Genomic DNA, 20944 nt, shown 5'->3' with positions numbered 1-20944 from the left:
AATCCTCCTCTTTGATACCACTTTTGTAAGGAGGGACTACAACTGCCCTTCTCCGATCTTGCAGCTCCACTGCTCCCATTTCCAAGGATCTATTGGTCCTTCAGTGGACCCGCTAGAACCGCTCCAAGCTCCCTGCCTATCCTAGGGCGTAGGTCACCTGGTCCTTTGGCTTTGTCCACGTTCAGTTTTGTTATTTCCAAACGCTCTCTTCCTTAAATGGTGTGGTGTCTACACTTGCTAACTGGCGACGACCCTTCTTCGAAGGTCCTCTTCAGTGAATACCAAAGTATGTTTAGCATTTCTGCTTTTTTTTTCTCATCTTTCTCAACAGATCGCTCCTCGTCTCCTTTCAATCATAAAATTCACCCCTGGTCTTCATCCAGTCTCTGACATTCCTGAAAAATGTTTTCTCGCCTCACTTTACCTCATTGGCAATCTTTTCTTCCACGTGCGTTTTTACGAGCAATGTGCATTCCTTTCATGACATTTTCAAAATGGAACAAAAGGAAAAACCAATGAAATTTTGTTGGTTTTACTTTTGTTTCATTTTGAAAAAAAAGTGGACTGCCCCCCCCCCCCCCAATCCTGACCTGAGGCTTCCCCAAGGCTGCTGCAAAACTGACCAGTGTGCCAGGACCTCCAAACCCCTCCACACCCAAAAGGCACTGGGGGCCAGGAACCACCCTGGCCCCTTACCCATATGTGATGGTCTCAAGGAGCAAGAGGGATGCCCGCTGGGAACGTATGAGTTCTGCCCCTTTCTTTGTAAGTTATATTCTCTATCAGATAATAAGTGTCCAACCTTTCATGTCTCTGGCTTGATTTTCTGGTTCAGCATCTTTTTTCTTAATCTCTGTCCTTATCTTGATTCCTCTTTCTTTTCTGCCTCTCTGTCTTAGGTGTCCTTTCTTTTTCCTTTCTGTTTCAGTTCTCTCTCTCCTTTCCTTCTTTATCTCTTTCTTCTTTTTCTCTCTTCTGCTTTTTTTCTTATTCATCCTGCCTGCTCTGCTTTCACCGTTCTTCCTCCTCTTTCTCCTGCACTCTCTCCTTCCTTCTACATTATCACCCTAGATACCAACCCTGGGTCCTCTCTATCTCCTTCTATCCCTGGTCCTCACTCTCTCCTTTTTCTCTTCCACCTCCCTATTCTGCAGTTTTTCTCCCTCTCTCTCCCAATTCAACTCTCTGTCTTCCTTGCTTTTGTCGTCTCCCATTTTTTATTTGTCCCATGCTCTTGCACATCCCCAACTCTTACTCTCTCATCTGGCAGTCCCCGTTCATCTCCCCCCCCCCCCAATTTCCTGCTAACTATCCTTTCCAGCGTTCACACTTTCTCCTTTCGCTGCCTCTCCTAGTACTCACTCTGCTGCTCTCTCCTCTCATTGCAATCTCATGCTCATTCTTGCTCTGTCTTCTCACTGATCCCCTCACCCCCACACAATCTTCTCTTCCCTCCTCCTTTGATCACTTACTCACAGATGTACACTTTCTTTTGCTCTCCTCTCTTCCTTTCCTTTACTGGGATCCCTGCAGGACTGGAGAGGAAGATAGTACTTCCCCACCTCTGGCTGCTGATTGGTTCATTCTCATAGCCATAACCAATCAGAGGTGGCAGGCAGAGAATTAGCAGCAAAACGTTTTCCTGCTTCCTGCCTTGGACTCCATCCTAGTGTCTGCCATCTACTCAGTACAGATGGGAAAAAGGCAGTTTGGCTGAGAGAAAGGTGGTGATTCATAGGACCTGGAGATCCTGGGTGCTCTCCTAGAGACTAAGTGAAAGGGCTCTAAACCTGGAGTCCCCCGGGTCAAATATGGCTAGTTCCCAGTATTCTCCTGCCTGTTGGTCATACACTTTCAAATGGCACCAGTTGGTCCTGACACTGATGCCATAATAACTTCAAAATGATACCAGCACTATTTTATTGTAAAGCCATATGTTTGTACAGCTGTACATGAAAATGGCACTAGCAAGCTCCGAGAATGCGCCATTTTGATATAATTGTGGTGCTGGTCTCAGGGCCATCCAGCAACATTTTGAAAGTGAACAATCCAGGGCAGGAGGTGATGGGCTTCCTTCCTACCCTTCAGCACCCCAGTGGCAGGGTAAGTGGAGACCAGAGTGGTTCTTGGCCATGGCACTTTTTGGGGTAGGTAAGAGGGGGACCTGGGGATGCCCATTTCATAGTTTTTGTTTGGGAAGGGTTAACGTTTGTGTTCTTTGCAAATGCAAAACAACAAAATAAACATTAAACAAAACAATACCCGAGGGGAAAAAACCCAAAATATTTTGTAGAATGAACACCCTTAGTTTTTACCATAATTTCTTTCCGGTCTATTTTAGTTGTATCAGATATTCTTTCCTGTGTTTCTCTTTTTGAGATGTTTGTACTGTTAGTCTTAATTTTTTGTACTATCTCTTTAGAGAACCATATTGGTTTCCCTTTCTTCTTACTTTTATTTACTTTTTGTACAGAAAGTTTTGTGCCATTATTATAGTTCTGTTTAGTTTTAGGCCACTGTTCTTCCACTTCATCTAACTCTTCCTAGCGTATCAGCTCATCCTCACATTACTTCCCCATTTTAGCAAAGCCATTATTTTTGAAATCCAGGTTTTTGAACTTCATGTGACCTTTCTCCGCCTTGGCCTTCATATTAAACCATACTGTCTGATGGTCACTGGTTGCTTAGGTGACTACTTACCAGGATATTAGAGACAGAGTCTCCATTTGTGAATACCAGGTCCAGTATTCCCTCTCCCCTTCTTGATTCCATCACCATTTGTTTGAGCAAAGCCCCTTAAAGAACATCCGTGTTCTCTTTACTTCTTACCAATTCTACAGATGCGATACTCCAATCCACATCTGGCAGGTTAGTCACCAACCCAACACCACTTCCCTTTCATTCCCAGCTTTTAGATGTCTTGGGTCAGATCTCTTTCCAGTTCCTCCATCTGAGTTGGAGGTCTATAGGATCACGCCGGAATGATGTATATGGAAGTGCCATTGTCTTGTTGTAAGATGGCCCACAGCACCGCCTTCTTTTCACATGTTACCTGTATTTCAGTTGCTTTGATCTCACTTGACATAAGGAGCTACTCCTTCCCCTTTTCTGTCATCTCTGGCCTTCCTAAACATGGCCGTATCACATTCACGAGATTCATTGACCCACATTTCCACATTAGCAACTCTGTTTGCTTCTATCATTCGGACTTGCAGGATGCAAGGCTGGCTCCTCCGCCTTAGGGAAGGTTCCTCTGCTCAGCACGCTCTAGCTCATTAATGCCAGCCCCAAAAACCTTCTTACAACTTGCAAGACAGCTGTGATAAATCTCATGCTTTGTAATATTAGCACAGCCAGCCCCCGAATTTTGTAAATGATCACAGTGCCGGTATTGGAGGGACAGCAGCATTCCAGGAGGAAGGTGTTTACAGGCCACCATGGTGCACACATGCTCTAGACCTCTTTCTGCATCTCAATGTGGCAAACATATTGTCTTAAAATCAGTGATAATTTATCACATGCAGTTATACTACCATTTCGTGAAAAATTTCAGAATACTGGCAATAAATTCTAATTTAAAATGCGTTTCCAGTCATTTGAATGGGAATATAAAGATTGTACAAAAAAGTACACAGTTACAACATAATGTAAATGTTCATCAAAATTTTCAACTTCTCTATGCTTAATATATAAGTAGGTATTTAGGCATCTAAACTAACTTTAGACATGAAAACAAAATGTTTTCACCGCCCCCTTCAGGAGCAATGGAATGCCTTTTTCGTAGGGGGGGGGAGGGGGCTCAAAACCAATCAACCTCTGCTCCCACTCCCTTCCCCTCTCTCTCTGCCCCACCATCTTTTCTCTCTTTTCCTTTCTCCCCCCTTGTCAACCCCCACATCCCGACTAGGGTTGTACACCTGACATTAAAATTAAAAAATTTTCAGGTACAGTCAGCCCCCCTTTCCCTCTTTAAAATCCCACTGTCGCCCTAAAACTAAGCCCTTGGTAAGTCTCCCACGGACCCCCACCTCCCTCTCTTACTCCATCTGTGGGTTTAAATGGTGCAGAAATCCCCAATTGCTCCTGCCAATTGATCCACGGCAGGCACCATTTTGTTCTACAGCATACAACAAAATGATGCCTGCCTCAGGTCGGCCAGTGCCATTTTGAAAAATAGCAGCAGCGGGCAATGCTCCTAAGTTTTTCAGGAGTATGTGTGGGTGTGCCCTACTGCTGGCACATAATTGTTGTAATTGAGCAACTATGGGGTGGGGGGGGTCCTGCTTCTCCCCACCCACCCTATGAGTAGTTTCTATCATGGTCACTTACCACTGCTGCCAGCCTACTACCAGGGACCCAAGCTCGTTCTCCTTTCTTCATTCTCTTCTCAGCTTCCATCTCTTTACTCTTCATTACCACTGCTTTTCATATCTGTTAGTTCTCCCCTACCCGTCCAGTCCATCTTCTCTTTCCTACTCTCCAATTCATTTGTCTCCCATCTGTTCACCTCCTTATCTATCTCCACATCATCCCTCTTCTCAGTCTTACTTTTCCTCCATTCTTGATCACCCCTCTCATGCTCTCTCTTCCCGCACGTACACTCTTGCTCAGTCCCTCTTCTCCCTATTCCCACACGTTCTTGCTCTCCCATCTCACTGTTTTCTGTCCACAAACTCTCCTCTTGCTGTCCCATTTCACATTCTTACTGTAAGGAGAGTGGACCCTTGTGCTGTGGTGTGATTGGCGCAGCCTGGTGGGCAAACCTACTAGGCCCACCGACAGCTGGTGAATGTGCCCTGGGACAGGATGGAACAAAGGCTTCACCTTTACCAGCCCCTTTCCCTGCAGGTTAAGCCCTTGGGTTCCAGGGGCCAGCAGGATTTAGGTGATGGTCCCACAGGGCAAGAATAAAGAAAGAGTCCAGGGACAAGCTGAGGTCGGGGCAGGCGGGAGTCAGAGAGTAACCGGGTACAAGCCAAGGGTCAGGGCTTGCAGTGAGCAAGCAAAGTCCAGGGCTGGGCAGTGGTCAGTGTTAGGTGGCTGATAAGAGTAGTCCAGGTCCAGGCAGTGACCAGATCTGAGGAGGCAGTCCAAGACAAGGAAGGCAGGAAGGACTGGACGAGGCAGGGCAGGCTGGAAAGACATGGACAGGACAGGAAGGCGACGAGAAGAGGCAAGGCAGGGCAGGAACCAGGAGACAAAAACAGCGGCAACACACTCTGTAGATCAAGGCAGAAAACCCGCTGATGAGGCACCGGACTGAAGTGTGGCTGGGGTTAAAATATCCAGCTGAGTTGACATCCTCAGGGAGTGCCGAGTTGAGGTTTCCCACCGCGGGGCTTTTTTAACCTGGCACTCAGTGCACGTGCGCCTAGAAGGGCCAGTGAGTGGAGTAACAGCATGGCAGTGTCCATGCTGCTGGAGAGAACGTAGCGTGCCAGCATTGGGATGAATGAGCAGTCAAATGTTACACTTGCTTCCTCCAATTGCTTGCCCCTTTCCTCCCATCCTTACTCTTGCTCCCCCATATTCTTGCTGTTCCTCTCACTCTCCCACCCACACACAGTCTTACTCTCTCCTCACTCATTCCCCTCCCCCACAACACACACTCACTCTTGCTCTCCACATCCAGTCACGCACACGTTTGCTGCTACATTCACTTCCTCTAAGCATGGCTAAGGAACAGTGGCATTCTCCCCTTCCCTTCATGTGATTAGCTCCCCTTCCAGGTCTCCCACTCCCAGTACTTTCCAATTGGCTGAGTCCCACACAGACTTGCTGCTTCCAGAGCTCTTCCTTTAGGCATGATTGATGCAATGGCATAACCATGGGTGAGCCAGGGCAGTCCATGGCCCGCCCGCTTTGGGCTCAGGCCCACCCAAATGGAAGAGGCCTGTTAGAGCAATGCTGTCGCGGGATCCCAACCAATGGGAGCCTGACTTTGTGCGTGTGGGTGAGAATGGGAGCCTGCCTATGCGTCTGTGTGCATAAGAATAGGAGCCGGGGGGGGGGGGGGTTGAAAGTGTGAGAGCTTGTGTGTGTGTATGATAAAGTGTGTGTTTTTAGAGAATGTGAGCTTGTGTGTGGGAGGGAGCATATGAGAGTGAGAACTTGTGTGTGTGTGTGAGGGAGTCTGTGAGAGAAAGCGTATGTGTATGAGGGAGGAAGGGAAGAAGACAGTAGAAGAGAGACACTGAAAAGGAATTAGGAAATCAGCGACAAGGGAAAAAAAGAGACCGGGACCAACTGATTAGAAAAATACAAAGATCAGACAACAAAGTTAAAAAAAAAAAAAAAAAAAGATTATTTTGAGATTTTAGCAATTTGAATATGCCATCTTTGGGAATGTGCATTTCTTCTATTTTTGTATTTTGCTCTTTCTTCAGTATTCCACTATTCAGAGTCTGGTTTCTCAGGCTTTCTATTCCGGTTTTGATTTTGTGTTTCTGTTTCTAATTTGTAGTTTCTTATTTCGTATTAGATAAGAATTGGTCTCTAATTTGCCTGTGTGTGACTGAAGTGCAGTATTTCTGCTAGCATGTAATTTATCTGTAGCAGTCCAGCTTGTTCTGATACTCCAGTAAGTGAAATATGAATCTTCTAGGGCCTGGTATAGTATTTGCATTGCTGCTTTTTCATAAGGCTGCTGTTATCTGAGTCCTAAGCGCAGGGCCAATGCAAGGAGACTAGGCGCCCTAGGCACCTTCTGCCTTGCGCCTGCCCCCCCCCCCCCCCCCCCGGTCATGCCCGCACCCCCTAATGGTCAGCGCCCTAGGTCCAGGCCTAGTTCACCTGGTACTTCCGCCGGCCCTGCCTGAGCGTCAGTGCTGTGACCGTATGGTATGGCAAGGTTCTAGATGTCTCTTTCTTTTTAGGAGTTTGTGTTTCTTCACAAAATAGCAGTAGAGGGATATATTTTGCTGAGGTGACACCAGAATTTTAATTTTTAATTTTTTTTTTCATTTTGGTTTCAATGTGAATTGTCCTAGCTCTACTCTGCACCTGTTATGTTGATTAATGATATTTTATTGTAGTTATGATGATTTCTGACTTTCTGCAAAAAGGATTCATGAAAGAATACATTGATTTTTGTTTAATTACATGATTGATTGGATCTGTTTGTTTTCTTTGCTTTTTACATGATATACTTGTGCATTTATAAGCTGCAATAAATATAACAAATTAATACAGATTAATAAGGAATTTTTAACTCTGGTAAGTGCTTGAAATAATTGAGGTAAAATGTTTTAAAGTTTCATGCATGATTCATAATGGCTGAGGCAAACTACTTAGAAAGCCATTATAGGGTGCAGTATATGGCATTATTTATCAATAAGAATACAACTAGTAGGTCTCAGACCTGCATGCCTACAGCCCACCCATGTTAACCTTGTGCCCATCCAAAAAATCAGTTCTGGCTATGCCACTGGATTGGTGAGTAGAAACTGAAACCTCATCAGGAAGGGCAAAGTGGAAGGGTCTTGGCAAAATTACAAACACTATTTTTTGCTTTCACTCACAGCACAGACTCTCCTTTTCCAGCGCAGCATGGAGTTGGAGTGGGGAGGAGGGGTGGGCAGATCCCGAGGCAAAAGTGTGCTCTTGGTGTGTACAATAGCTGGGCTCATCTCCTCCTGCTGCCATGGCTGCTGAGGTGTGCCAGGGAAGCAGAGGCTGTGCTAGCAGCACATCCGCACAGCTTACAAGGAACTGTGGCAGCGAGGCCGGGAGGGGATGGAATTTGATGTTTTAGTGTACGACCTAATGTGGATCTTTTAGCTCTTCTCTTTCACTTGGCCTTATTCCTGTATGGCCTTTGCAGAGCCAGTGCAAATGCATCTCCAGCACACAATCTCATTCACCTCCACATCACAGACTACTCTCTCACTCACTGTCAAAAAATACTGACCTGGTATCGCACCATGGCGCCCAACCCACTTCCGGCACCCTAGGCGGCCACCCAGTCTACCTAATAGCTCCCACCAACCCTGGGCCTTTGTCTTATGTCATTTTATGTCCTATGTTACACTTCATGTAATTTAACATATTTTTTTTGGAATGCACTTATCATGGCTGCACGGTGCCTACTAATATGGCAATCTAAAGGAATACCCTAAACATGACAGAGAAAGCAGTATATTATACCTGTATGAAACTTATTCAATGCTACTTAGATTTATGTGAAATTTGCCTGTTAGATTGACATTGATTGCATATTATAACTGTTTATAACTGACTAGCCACCCACTACATAATCTGCTCTGAAGCAGCTGACCAGCTCTGAAAGACCAAATAATAATACAAAATTAAGTTAAAAGTTTTTTATTTTGCTTCAAGAAAAATTAAAATTAAAAAAAAAAAAGAATGAGCAGACAGCCTACCTCAAAAGCACACAGCAATAAAGTTATTATAAATTGGCAAAAAGAGTTGTAATGCAAAAGCTAGAAAACCATTTAAAACCACTGTAGTTTGGGTGTGGTTCACAGTTCAGAAGTATGAGACTTATAAGAAATGTTTTATCACGATTAGTAATCAATAGTTAAAGAAAAATGCATGGAAGTCCTTTATAAAACCTGATGCACATTAATCTAGAGGAACTGTATTTTATTAAATGTTTGTTTACTGAAAGTAACAGTTTTTATTTCACTTCAATATTTCTCCCTTTTAAACAATATTCTTGAAACCATTGTTTTATTTTTAGTCATTTCACAATTGCATAGGACATTTCAAGCCACATGTGGTTTCATGAGATAACCTAAACAATTCAAGAAATGTGCTATCTCACAGTACCATGTGTGCTTTGTCATTGGTTATTCTTTAAATAAAAACCAAAGAGATGTGAGATAGGTCTTTGTGACCTTTAGTTTGACAGCTGGACCCTGGCTGTAATATGCATATTTAGAGCTGTATTTCGTAACTGTTCCTGCCTAATGGGGGATATTTCCATTGTGGGCACAAGTTTATGCCGTTTGCTACAAGGGCCTGACGTGATTCCCCCTACTTGGTATCATTAATTATTGACATTGTACGTGATGAATCAGGAAACTGACATGATGGTAAATGTCATTTGTACTAGTCTTTATTTTGGCCCTCATATTGACATCCATTCCTCAAGTATCTTTCTGACAGATTGACTGATTGAGATAAACAGTAAATTGTAGTTGCAAGAATACTAGCTAAATATGGATAGCTGAAAGACCGATGCAGCTTTCTAAGTAGCACAACAGAGAATAAGTGGTGGAGGGAGAAGATATATTTCATGTCTCTATTGCTGTCATCTGGAAAAACTAAAGTAGCCAGTGTGATCGCCACAAGACTGGTGCTCCAAAGAAAAAAACATATTTACTCAAAATAAAATGCTTCAATTGACATTATTTCACAGACAGTGCATTTCGTACACTGGCATCCATCCATACCTGGTCTTCCATAACATCCAGGATTGTATTTTGACCAGTTCTGCCTCCATTCAAAGAGAGTCCTAGCAATTTTTCAGTAATCGTAGACTTTAGCCTCTCGCTGTCTCTAATCAACTGTTTCCTCAAACCAAGTCCTTTGAGATTTATTCTCACACTCCTCCCAAAAAACACAAAATATGTTGACATCCTTGCTCTGAATTATTCTTACCTTACAGAAGTTCAGGAACGACTTCTTTTCTCATGTGTTATATTGGATAGACTCTATGAATATGACTGGGTTAGTGGAATCCCTACTTCAGGTACAGCAGACTGTTTGTCTTTCAGAATGCTTCTGGATACCTTTTTGGAAGCACCTTTTCTCCTCGTAGAGGGGTTTCCTTCTCATACTCTTCTCTGGAATAAGGTACTCTCCTCGTCCAGATTGGAGGGATCCTACTCCCTAGTCATCCCAGCAACATCTTTCTCTACAAGGGTGTCTCTTCACTTTTTTATATTTTAGATCATTCCACTCAGTGCATATTCAAAGTGGTGGCTTTAGACATTAGGCCTGGGGGAATTCTTCGCTACTGCAGAGCATAGAATTTGTGCAGAATTCCCCTATTGAGCAGCTGTGCAGATTCTGCGCAGAATTTGGCAGGCCCCAGCATGCCGCGAGCGGAGCCTGTCTCGCTCGCGGCGAAGATATAACACTCCCCGGCGTGCTATCAGCAAAGGCCACCCTACTCATGGCAAAGATGAAGCATGCCCAGGCATGCTGCAAGCAGAGGCCATCCCACTCGCGGTGAAGATGAAGCAGGCCCAGGCGTGCTATGAGCAGAGGAGATCCTGCTCGCTGTGAAAATGGAGTAGGCCCTGGTGAGAGTGAATCTGTGTATGTATGTGTGTAAGACTGCGAGTCTGGTAGGTGAGAGAGAGCATGGGAGAGGGAGCCTATGTGAGGAGATTGTGAAGAAGTGTGTATATGTGTCAGAGATTGGAAACTGATGTGTGAGAAAAAGGGAGTGTGTGTGTATATGTGAGGGAGCTTGTTTGTGAGAGAGGGAGCCTGTGTGAGTGTGTGTGTATATGTGTAAGAAAAAGAGCCTGTGTGAAGGGATGTATGTGTGAGAGAGAGGGAGCCTATGTGTAGTGGGGGGGGGGTGTGAGAGAGAGACATAGGTTGCCTGTGTGAGAGTATATGCGTGAGTGAGAAAGGGATCTTGTGTAAGTGTATGTGTGTGCAAGAGAGAGAGGGAGTCTGTATGAGGGTGTGTGTGTGCGTGCAAGAGAGAAAGGGGGAGTCTGTATGAAGGTGTGTGTGCATGAGAGAGAGAGGGAACCTGTATGAGGGGATGTGAGTGCGAGAGAGAGAGAGCCTGTATGGGGGATGTGCGAGAAAGAAAGGGGGTGTGTGTGCATGCATTAGAGAGAGAGGGAACCTGTATGAGGGTGTGTGTGTGCATGAGAGAGAGAGAGAGCCTGTATGAGGGGATGTGTGTGTGTGAGACAGAGGGAGTCTGTATAATGGGGTGTGTATGTGTATTAGAGAGAGAGAGCCTGTATATATGTGTGTGTGTGTGTGTGTGTAAGAGAGAGGGAGTCTGTGTGAGGGGCAGTACTGAGAGAGGGATCAAACTCTGGAAGTGGAGATAGAGTGGAAGGAGTTGAGCCTAAAGGGGGAGGGGAAAGATAGAGGAAGGTGGAGGAGTTGGGGCCTGAGAGGGCAAAGTGAAAGGAGGCTGGCCAGGAGAGTAGGGAGAGAGGATGGAAGGGACACTCTTATAGTGAACTTCTAGAGCAGTGGTTCTCAACCTGTGGGTCGCGACCCCGGTGGGGGTCGAACGACCAAAACACAGGGGTCGCCTAAAGCCATCGGAAAGTACATATTTCTGATGGCTTTAGCCGCTGAGAAGTCACGCTACCGTCTGCAGCAGCGCTATTCAGTTGGAACGCACGCCGTTATGGATGCGCGTTCCAAACTGAATGCCTGCGCGCATGCGCAGACGTGATTGCATCATCCGTCCGGGGCCTAAGGGGCGGGGGAAGCGGGGGGAACGCGCCACAGTCCATAGCAGCGCATTACATGTGTCCGGCGCTTGCTGACGTCATCAGTGGGCGGACGCAGCAAGCGCCGGAGGACAGAAGCCTAGGAGGCAGAGAGGCAAGAGGCGGAGAGCCAAGAGAGCCTGCGAGACAGCCTGCTGGTGTAAGAAAGGTTAATAATGTAAAAACAGTACACACACCATACACACAATACTGTGTAAGTGTAAGGTGCTTTGTGTGTAATCATTTCTGAATTGGTAAGCAAAAAGCAACCACAACCATCTCACTGAATTTGGCAGCATACTGTTGCAAAATATTGCACTGTTGTTTACTGTTTTATTACTGTTGTTATATTTAAAACCCATGCTATGCCATGGTGAAATGTTATTTATTGGAATTAGTAATAAATATTTCTCAACATATAATTAAATATTGTTTTTGTGATTAATCACTATGTTTAAATTATGTTTGATTTGTAGCAATGAGAATACATAATGTATATCAGGTATTTACATTCCGAATCATAACTGTAGCAAAATTACAGTTTTGAAGTAGCCACCAAAATTATTTTTGGTTGGGGTCACCGCAACATGAGGAACTGTATTGCGGGGTCACGGCATTAGAAAGGTTGAGAACCACTGTTCTAGAGAAATTCTGCTCAAAATATATAAAACTTTGCATCTTTAAGTAATAACTTTTTTCTGTATGATATTTTGAATTAATTACTTAAAGATGTCATGTATATTGTGTTATTTTGACCAATATAAAGTATGCAGAATTTTAAGCTCCTCCAGGTCTGCCACGCTAGCCTCCAGAGAGCAGACTCATTCTCTGAAGGCTAGGAGCTCTTTGCACTTAGTGCACACATACAACCTTTTGCCAGCTGAGAGAGCCATACATGAAGCACTCAATGCAAAAAACTGGAAATCCTCCCTCTCACTGCTGCACTAGATTCCCATCTTAAATTTTGTTGATTTGTTACAGAGTTAAAATTTCTAAGGTATGTAAAGCTAATTTAAAGTACTTTTGGTCTATTGATTTATTGTATATTTGGCCGTCAACCACCCTCAAAACCCTAAAATTAATCTACTTATAACTATCTAGTTACCCACCTTATTGACTCTTGTTTTGAATTAAATTTCTTCTGTATAAATCTGTAGTAAATTTAGAATAAGGAACATTAAGGTACACATGCCTAATGGCATGCATTTCTGGTCATCTTCTGCTTCAAATCATGCAGGCCCTCCGGAAGTTGGTGTTGTGGTCCCGGGCCGTGCCCCAGTCCCTCCTCCTACCTCGGGGACGGTCTGGGCCGCCGTGGCATTCCTCCGGCCTGTGCAGGCCTGCACGGCCTCTCTCCATGGCGCTCCCTGCGCGAGGGAGACGCCGCCGATGCTCCGGGGCTGGCCCCGCCCCTTAGACGCACGCACACGCAGGGGCTCTCTTCTTAAAGGGGCCAGCGTGGGAAAAGCCAGCACCACCCCAGGATGACTCAGACGCCTTCAGGGTATTTAAACCCTTCATCACCATTCAGTCCTTGCCTTGCAACGAGGTTCACTCGCTCCTGAGTCTCTAGTTGCAGTCCTGACTTCGGCTTGTTCCTGGCTTCTGACTCCAGCTTGATCCTTGGCTTCAAACTCCGGTCCGTCCCTCTGTGTCCTGTGCTTCCATCCAGGAGGCTTCACCTAAGTCCAAGTGGCTCAGGTCCTCACGGGCTCCTCCCGGGGGGGATCTCGGGCTTCCAGTGGTGAAGTTCCAGTCGGCCTCCTGGCATCAGCTTCCTCATCTACACTCCAGGACGTCTGTCCAGTTGCTGCCCACAGGAGACCTTTATAAGTCCAAGCGGCTTGGATCCTCACAGGCTCCTCCTGGGGGATCTCAGGTTTCCAGTGGTGAAGAACCTTCTGGTCTCCTGCCTCGGGCCACCAACCGGTTGCATCCTCCACTGTGGACCTTCCCACAGTGCGTCACCATCTGTTACAGCCGGCTGAAGGGTCCACGAACTCAACAGCTGGGGCTGTGGAGCCTGAAATTTGGATTGTTCGTGACCTCTGGAGTCCACTTTACAGGTCACTCTTTAGCATTATGACCACATCAAAAGTATCAACTACTATCTGAAACCCTCAAGAGATTGTACCTGAAATGGAGTCAACGTGGTATAGATGACATACAAAAGAGACCAATAAAATGTGGCAAACACCAAGAAAGAAATAGAGATTCACTAAAGATATCCATGGCATTTAAAAAATAATTTTGGGCTCATTTTTCAACTTCCCCGTTATGTATATGTGCGGGTGCTTAAGATCTGCATCAGCCAATCAGATTTTGGTTCAGGTTTTAAGTATTCTTAGCTCTGCTTAAGCAGTCAGATGCTTATTGCTAAATAGGCCCTTTAAATTGTACAGATGTTGCATATCTTGGCTGTGCAGCATTTAAAAACACACACCACACAATTGTGGGCTGAAACTGCCCCATAAAACCAAGAGCTTTAATAGCATCAGATAAAAGACATGGAAGTAAAACCCCAGAAAGGAGCAAATGTAAGATGCAGTGATTCTCCATCTCATAATAGAAATAACAAGTTTGTTAATTAAAAATTGATTTTCTATTCATATTTCTCTATGATCTGAGTTTTGATCCAAAACAATTATCTTGGGAAGTCGAGGAGGAAGGGATTTTATTCACATTTGTATAATATAAATACTTTTCAGAAATTGGACTTTTTTTTTTCATTAGCACGATGTCTTCAGAAACAAAAGCTGCTTCTCATCATCTCTGCCATTATTTTGGCACAGCTGTCTGTCATTCGGCTTTCGTCTAAATCTCTTTAATCAGAGCAGAAGATGCAATTGTTTAGACAAGATGATAGGGTGATGTCTATTGGAAGCGACACCTGCTGATGCTGGAAAGACAACATGCAAAAACTCTCCTTTGTTTTCAGAGTAATTAATTTGGAAGAGTTGAAGTGAGATTTGCAGATTTCATGAGCGTGGGGGAAAAAAAGTTTTAGAATAAAAATCAGAAGTAGGATTGTTAGCTGCTGGCTCCATATGCACATAAAAACAAAATTCCATCAGGATACTGCATTGCTCTGAATCTCTCTCCTTCCTGAATAATAAAATCTTAGACTAGGAATGGGAAACCTTCTCTGACCCAGTTCCAATGTTTCAAGTTTTGTTTTGAATTAACTCTGACAATCATCCTGACATGGTTTGAGTCTTTTTTTTTTTCCCTATCTGGATTTAATCAGAGTGGTGTGATTTACGGGACTATTTGCAGATGCTAAATATTTAAAAAGAATATGATTTTTTATTTTATTTTTTTGCTGCAGCATGATATATGTTGTCATGCCATTACTGAAATAACATTAAAAAATATATATTATCGGGTAGATTTTTAAAAATTGCACGATCACGTACTTTTGTTTGCGCACCAGGCACAAACAAAAGTACGCTGGATTTTATAAGATACGCGCGTATCTTATCAAATCCGGGGTCTGCGCGCGCAAGGGGGTGCACATTTGTGCAACCTGCGCGCGCCGAGCCCAGCGCGTGCTGCCTGTTCCCTCCGAGGCCGCTCCGATTTCGGAGCGGCCTCGGAGAGAACTTTCCTTCGCCCTCCCCCCACCTTCCCCTCCCTAACCCACCCCCCCTTACCTTTATTCCACGATTTACGCCTGCGAAAAGCAGACGTAAATCTGCGCACATCGGCCGGCTGCCCCGCTCCGTGTTCCGGTCCCGGGGGCTGGTCCGGAGGCCGCGGCCACGCCCCCGGAACGCCCCCGGGCCAAAACCACGCCCGCATCGCTGCCCCCAAAATGCCGCGTCTCGCCCCCGAAACGCTGCATCATTCGGCCACGCCCCTGACACGCCCCCTCCCGCCCCTTTTAAAAAACCCCGGGACTTACACGCGTCCCGGGGCTCTGCGCGCGCCGGCACGCATAAATCCACTCGGATTTACGCGCGCAGGCCATTTAAAATCCGCCCCTATGTGTGGATGGAAATAATTGTATGTAAGCCTTGTCAAAAAATCTGGACAAATATGGAGGTTCCAGTCAAACTGCAAATGGTCTATATCAGTGGTTCCTAAACCTGGCCTAGGGAAGCCCCAGCTAGTCAGGTCTTCAGGATATCCGGAATGAATATGCATGAGAGAGATCTGCATTCACTGCCTCTATTGCCTACAGAGTTATCTCGTGTATATTCATTGTGGATATCCTAAAAACCTGGAATTTTGGGAGCTACTGGTCTGGATTTATCTGGCATGGGCACCTGTTTACCAAAACGCATCAACATGCATTGTTAGTAAATAGGTCCCATTGATATCAACAGTGTGCATTGACAAGGTTTGGAAAATAGGCTCCTTGAGCCATTGCTTTCTTGGTTTCACTATAATTTTCTGAGCCCCACATCCCAGTTCAGATGAGGTTAAATTTTATTCCCAGCCAGTTTTCCCATTCCTATTCTGGGATGGATATTCCACGTGTTAACAGTTTTTCCTGATTCACAAAGGCTTTGTAAACTGATAATTACTGTTTGTATAAATAAAACAAGTCAGATCTGCTTGTGACCTTGTTGGATAAAAAGCACATTTGGTGTTACACACGTGTCTGTTTTCTACCCCACCAGCTGCTTCACCACACAATTGCCTGTTACTTTTGTGATGGTGGAAGTTTTCCAAGTGTCAGTCACCTGATACATGGGTAAAAATAGTTAGCCATATGACAAGAAGTAGGTTTTCAGCTACCTGAAAATACATACTTTCATTGGCTGCAAAACCTTGTCCACATAAAAAAAGGGCATTGCAGAGGAGAGGCATTTCAGGGGCATATGCTAGACACATGAGAGCCAGATGGTTGCTGACATACTAACTCCAGTCCTCCTTACTAGCTCTCCAACCCAGCCATCTTCACACATTTCTCAGACACCCACACACACGCTCCCCACCCGCTTCCCTACTTCTGCATTCTCCTGGGAAAAACTAGAAAATGCCCAAGGACCACTGGGGAGAATCTGCTAACTGTGTCACTGCCACCTCTGATTTAGAGACTAATCTATACTTCTTCTTGATCTGGTAAATAGGGTTTTAGAAAGATTTATTTATTTATTTAACAGTTTTTCTATACCGACATTAAAATACACATCATATCTGTTTATATTAAAACAAAAGTAATAGAAATTACATAGAACAGGGGATGGAGAAACAGGGCAACCAATAATTAAAAAGAGTAAGTAAGGAAGAGACAAGAATGTAGGGCCGCATGTATTTGTAAATCTCCTTTCAAGTACATGCGTAACTTTGCATTTAGAATCCATACTGAACATTGACCCCCACATTGTGGAAATAATCTGATGACTAATTGGACTCAATTCTTTGCTTATATACCAAACCCAACTCAGTCCTCTCTATCCATAGGAATGGCAAAAGTGCAACATTTCATTCTCCAAATATTACCCTATAATACAAAGGATATAATAGATAAATACTGAAAGCCATCCTCTTATAAGAAATTTAAAGCCACTAACTTTTCCTGAAGTTCTGCTTGCTTCCATTGTTCGATGGTACAAAACCTGTTAGGGTAAGAAATTGCTTGGTGAAATATTACTGGGCATTGAAGGTTGCTATAAATATTACTTTTTGTCAGATTTACAACCAAAGTAGAAGTGCTATAATAACACTGATTTGAATGTTGCCTGTATGTTTATTTAAAATTCTTATAGACTGCTTAAAGCAAATTAATTGTACTGTGCTAGATTTTTCTCATGTTTTAACTCAGGCAAGTATGCAGACTATTTTCTTGTGAATGCAACTGCACTATAGTGCAGTGTTTGCAAAAACAAAATTTATTATATGTCATGTCTATTAAACATGCTTGCAATTTGGGCAATTTTGGATGCATGCAAAAATTGTGAAGGTCATGGCTTCTAATCTATTCTGGAGACTCATCTGTTTTGATTCAGACTTAATAGTTGTACCCTCCCAACATGATTGGTATGTACTGACCTGGTTCTATAAACTAGATTATAATTATAGTAGGTGCTTGGTTGTCATTAAAAATAGAAAAGTTACCCTGGGAATAAGATGGTGAATGGGATGAAATCTAAAAAGAATTTTACTCATGAAAGGTCTTACTTTTTTTTTTTATTGCTTATTTGCTGTTTTTGGTCCTTTCTCCCACTCATTCCCAAATAATAAATTGGAAGGAGGAAACAATTTTTCTTATAGGTGAAAATTCTGCAGTCTCTCTTTCTGATAATAAAGAAATCCAGGTTCCAATACCTTGGTTTCATTACTGTTTAATGGGAGAGAGACATAAGAATTGAAAACAGTGCTGCAGTCTTGGATAAGGGGAAACATTTAAGAAACTAAATGACCTCTCTGTTTTTTTTCCCCAGCTTTTACATTGAAAGCATTTCTTTTTTGAAGGACAACACTACAGTAGAACTATTTTTCCTGAACGCAAAATCTTGTGTATACAAGGTAATATACCATGTTTTGATTAATATATCCTACTCAACTATACAGGATGTTGTTTCTCATTAGCTAAAGTAATTATCTAATGCATCTCATTAAGTGCTATTTAGAAAAAAATTATATAGGAAGAGGTCTTTTCTTTTGCTTGTTTCTATGGTATCCATTCCCCTCACTTTAATTTACATGGGTTCCTTTGCATAGGATTTAGATATAATCTCTGAAGGGAGAATATTAAGTAAAACTACTGTAGAAGCATTTAACATTACAAAAGGAGGCTACAATAAAATGAGGAAATTAGAAAGAAAAAAAAAACTAAAAGTAGTTGGAACAAAAGTTTAAAACTTTGCATGAAGCATAACCATTGTTTAAAAATGCCATCTTTGAAGACCAGATGGACTGAACCATATCACGGTGAACCTAGAAGATGTGGTAGGCCTGATTGACAATCTGAAGAGTAGTAAATCACCTGTACCAGAAGGTATATACCCCAGGGTTCTGAAGGAACTAAAAAATGAAATTTCAGACCTATTAGTAAAAATTTGTAACCTATCATTAAAATCATCCATTGTACCTGAGGACTGGAGGGTGGCTAATATAACCCCAATATTTAAAAGGGCTCCAGGGGCGATCCGGGAAACTACAGCCTGGTTAGCCTGACTTCAGTGCTAGGAAAAACAGTGGAAAGTGTTCTAAATATCAAAATCACAGAACATATAGAAAGGCATGATTTAATAGAACAAAGTCAGCATGGCTTTACCCAAGGCAAGTCTTGCCTCACAAACCTGCTTCACTTTTTTGAAGGAGTTAATAAACATGTAGATAAAGGTGAACTGGTAGATATAGTCTATTTGGATTTTCAGAAGGCATTTGACAAAAGTTCCCCATGAGAGGCTTCTAGGAAAAGTAAAAAGTCATGCGATCGGTGGCGATGTCCTTTCTTGGATTACAAACTGGCTAAAAGACAGGAAACAGAGAGTAGGATTAAATGGACGATTTTCTCAGTGGAAGGGAGAGGGCAGTGGAGTGCCTCAGGGATCTGTATTGGGACCCGTACTTTTCAATATATATATAAATGATTTGGAAATAAATATGATGAGTGAGGTAATCAAAATTGCAGATGATACAAAATTATTCAGAGTAGTTAAATCACAAGCAGATTGTGATAAATTGCCAGGGATGTGAATCATTTTTGAACGATTAAAATTGTCAGATAATTTTAAAATCGTCCTAAATTGTTAGAGTGCACGATACAATACAAATGCCCCCGATTTATCGTCAGGGGCATTTGTATTGTATCGTTAAATAGGGCACGGGAATTATTTGGGGGAGGGCGGGAAAACCGGCACACCAAAACAACCCCTAAACCCACCCCGACCATTTAAAACCAATTCCTTACCCTCCCCCACCCTCCCGAACCCCCCCAAAATGTTAAGTTACCTGGTGGTCCAGTGGGGTGGGTCCCAGTGCAATCTCCCGCTCTTGGGCCATCGGCGCCATTTTGGCTGCCACTAATTAAAATGGCGCCGATGGCCCGATAAAAAAAAAAACCCACCCGACCCTTTAAATCGACCCCCCTTAGCCTCCCCCACCCTCCCGACCCATCGCTAATTTCCTTTTTAGGGAGGCCCGCGCCGCCAAAAAAAAAAACCACCCGACCCTTTAAATCGCCCCCCCCCCCGACCCCCCCAAAACCTTTTAAAGTTACCTGGTGGTCCAGGGGGCCTCGGGGAAAGATTTCCCATTCCCAGGCATCAGCTGTTCTAAAAAAAAAAAATGGCGCCGATGCCCCTTTGCCCTTACCATGTGACAGGGTATCCGTGTATAATAGGGGCTGATGAGTAAAGATGGCGCCGGCCATCCAGTGCTCCTACCATGTGACAGGGGCCGGCCAATGGCATGGATACCCTGTCACATGGTAAGGGCAAAGGGGCATCGGCGCCTGTTTTTTTTTTTAGAACAGCTGATGCCTGGGAATGGGAAATCTTTCCCCGAGGCCCCCCCTGGATCTCTCCTCTCCCCGAGGCCCCCCTGGATCTCTCCCCGAGGCCCCCCTGGACCACCAGGTAACTTTAAAAGGTTTGGGGGGGGTCGGGAGGGGGGGGTCGATTTAAAGGGTCGGGTGGGTTTTTTTTTTTTTTTTAGCGGCGCGGGCCTCCCTAAAAAAAAAAACTAGCAATGTGAATTGGAATCGGAAACTATTCCAATTCCCATATCTTAACGATCAGATTCGGCCCCCCCCCCCCCCCCCCCAGCCGAATCTGATCGTTAAGACGATCTGGCACACGATTCACATCTCTATAAATTGCAGGAAGACATTGTGAGACTGGAAAATTGGGCATCCAAATGGCAGATGAAATTTAATGTGGATAAGTGCAAGGTGATGCATATAGGGAAAAATAACCCATGCTATAGTTACACAATGTTAGGTTCCATATTAGGAGCTACCACCCAAGAAAGAGATCTAGGCGTCATAGTGGATAACACATTGAAATCATCTGTTCAGTGTGCTGCGGCAGTCAAAAAAGCAAACAGAATGTTGGGAATTATTAGAAAGGGAATGGTGAATAAACGGAAAATGTCATAATGCCTCTGTATCGCTCCATGGTGAGACCGCACCTTAAATACTGTGTACAAATCTGGTCGCCGCATCTCAAGAAAGACATAGTTGCAATGGAGAAGGTACAGAGACGGGTGACCAAAATGATAAAGGGATAAGGAGAAGAGACGGCTGAGGGGGATATGATAGAGGTGTTTAAAATCATGAGAGGTCTAGAACGGGTAAATGTGAATCAGTTATCTACTCTTTCGGATAATAGAAGGATTAGGGGGCACTCCAGGAAGTTAGCATGTGGCACATTTAAAACTAATCGGAGAAAGTTCTTTTTCACTCAACGCACCAATTAAACTTTGGAATTTGTTGCCAGGGGATGTGGTTAGTGCAGATAGTGTAGCTGTGTTTAAAAAAGGAATGGATAAGTTCTTGGAGGAGAAGTCCATTCCCTGCTATTAATTAAGTTGACTTAGAAAATAGC

General features: G+C 43.9%; 1 protein-coding gene across 1 annotated transcript in view; it reads left to right on the top strand.

Moving 5' to 3' along the window:
* FRMD4B (FERM domain containing 4B) overlaps positions 1–20944 on the top strand; it is a 295281-nt gene that overhangs the window by 75066 nt on the left and 199271 nt on the right. The window contains exon 5 of the mRNA XM_029601082.1: positions 17834–17918. Within this exon, the coding sequence (XP_029456942.1) occupies positions 17834–17918 (85 nt within the window). The remainder of the gene's footprint in view (positions 1–17833; positions 17919–20944) is intronic.

Source organism: Rhinatrema bivittatum, chromosome 4 (genome assembly GCF_901001135.1).
Source record: "Rhinatrema bivittatum chromosome 4, aRhiBiv1.1, whole genome shotgun sequence".
Taxonomy (NCBI): Eukaryota; Metazoa; Chordata; class Amphibia; order Gymnophiona; family Rhinatrematidae; genus Rhinatrema; species Rhinatrema bivittatum.
Note: the sequence above shows the minus strand (reverse complement) of the source record. Positions and strands in the feature narration are given on the sequence as shown.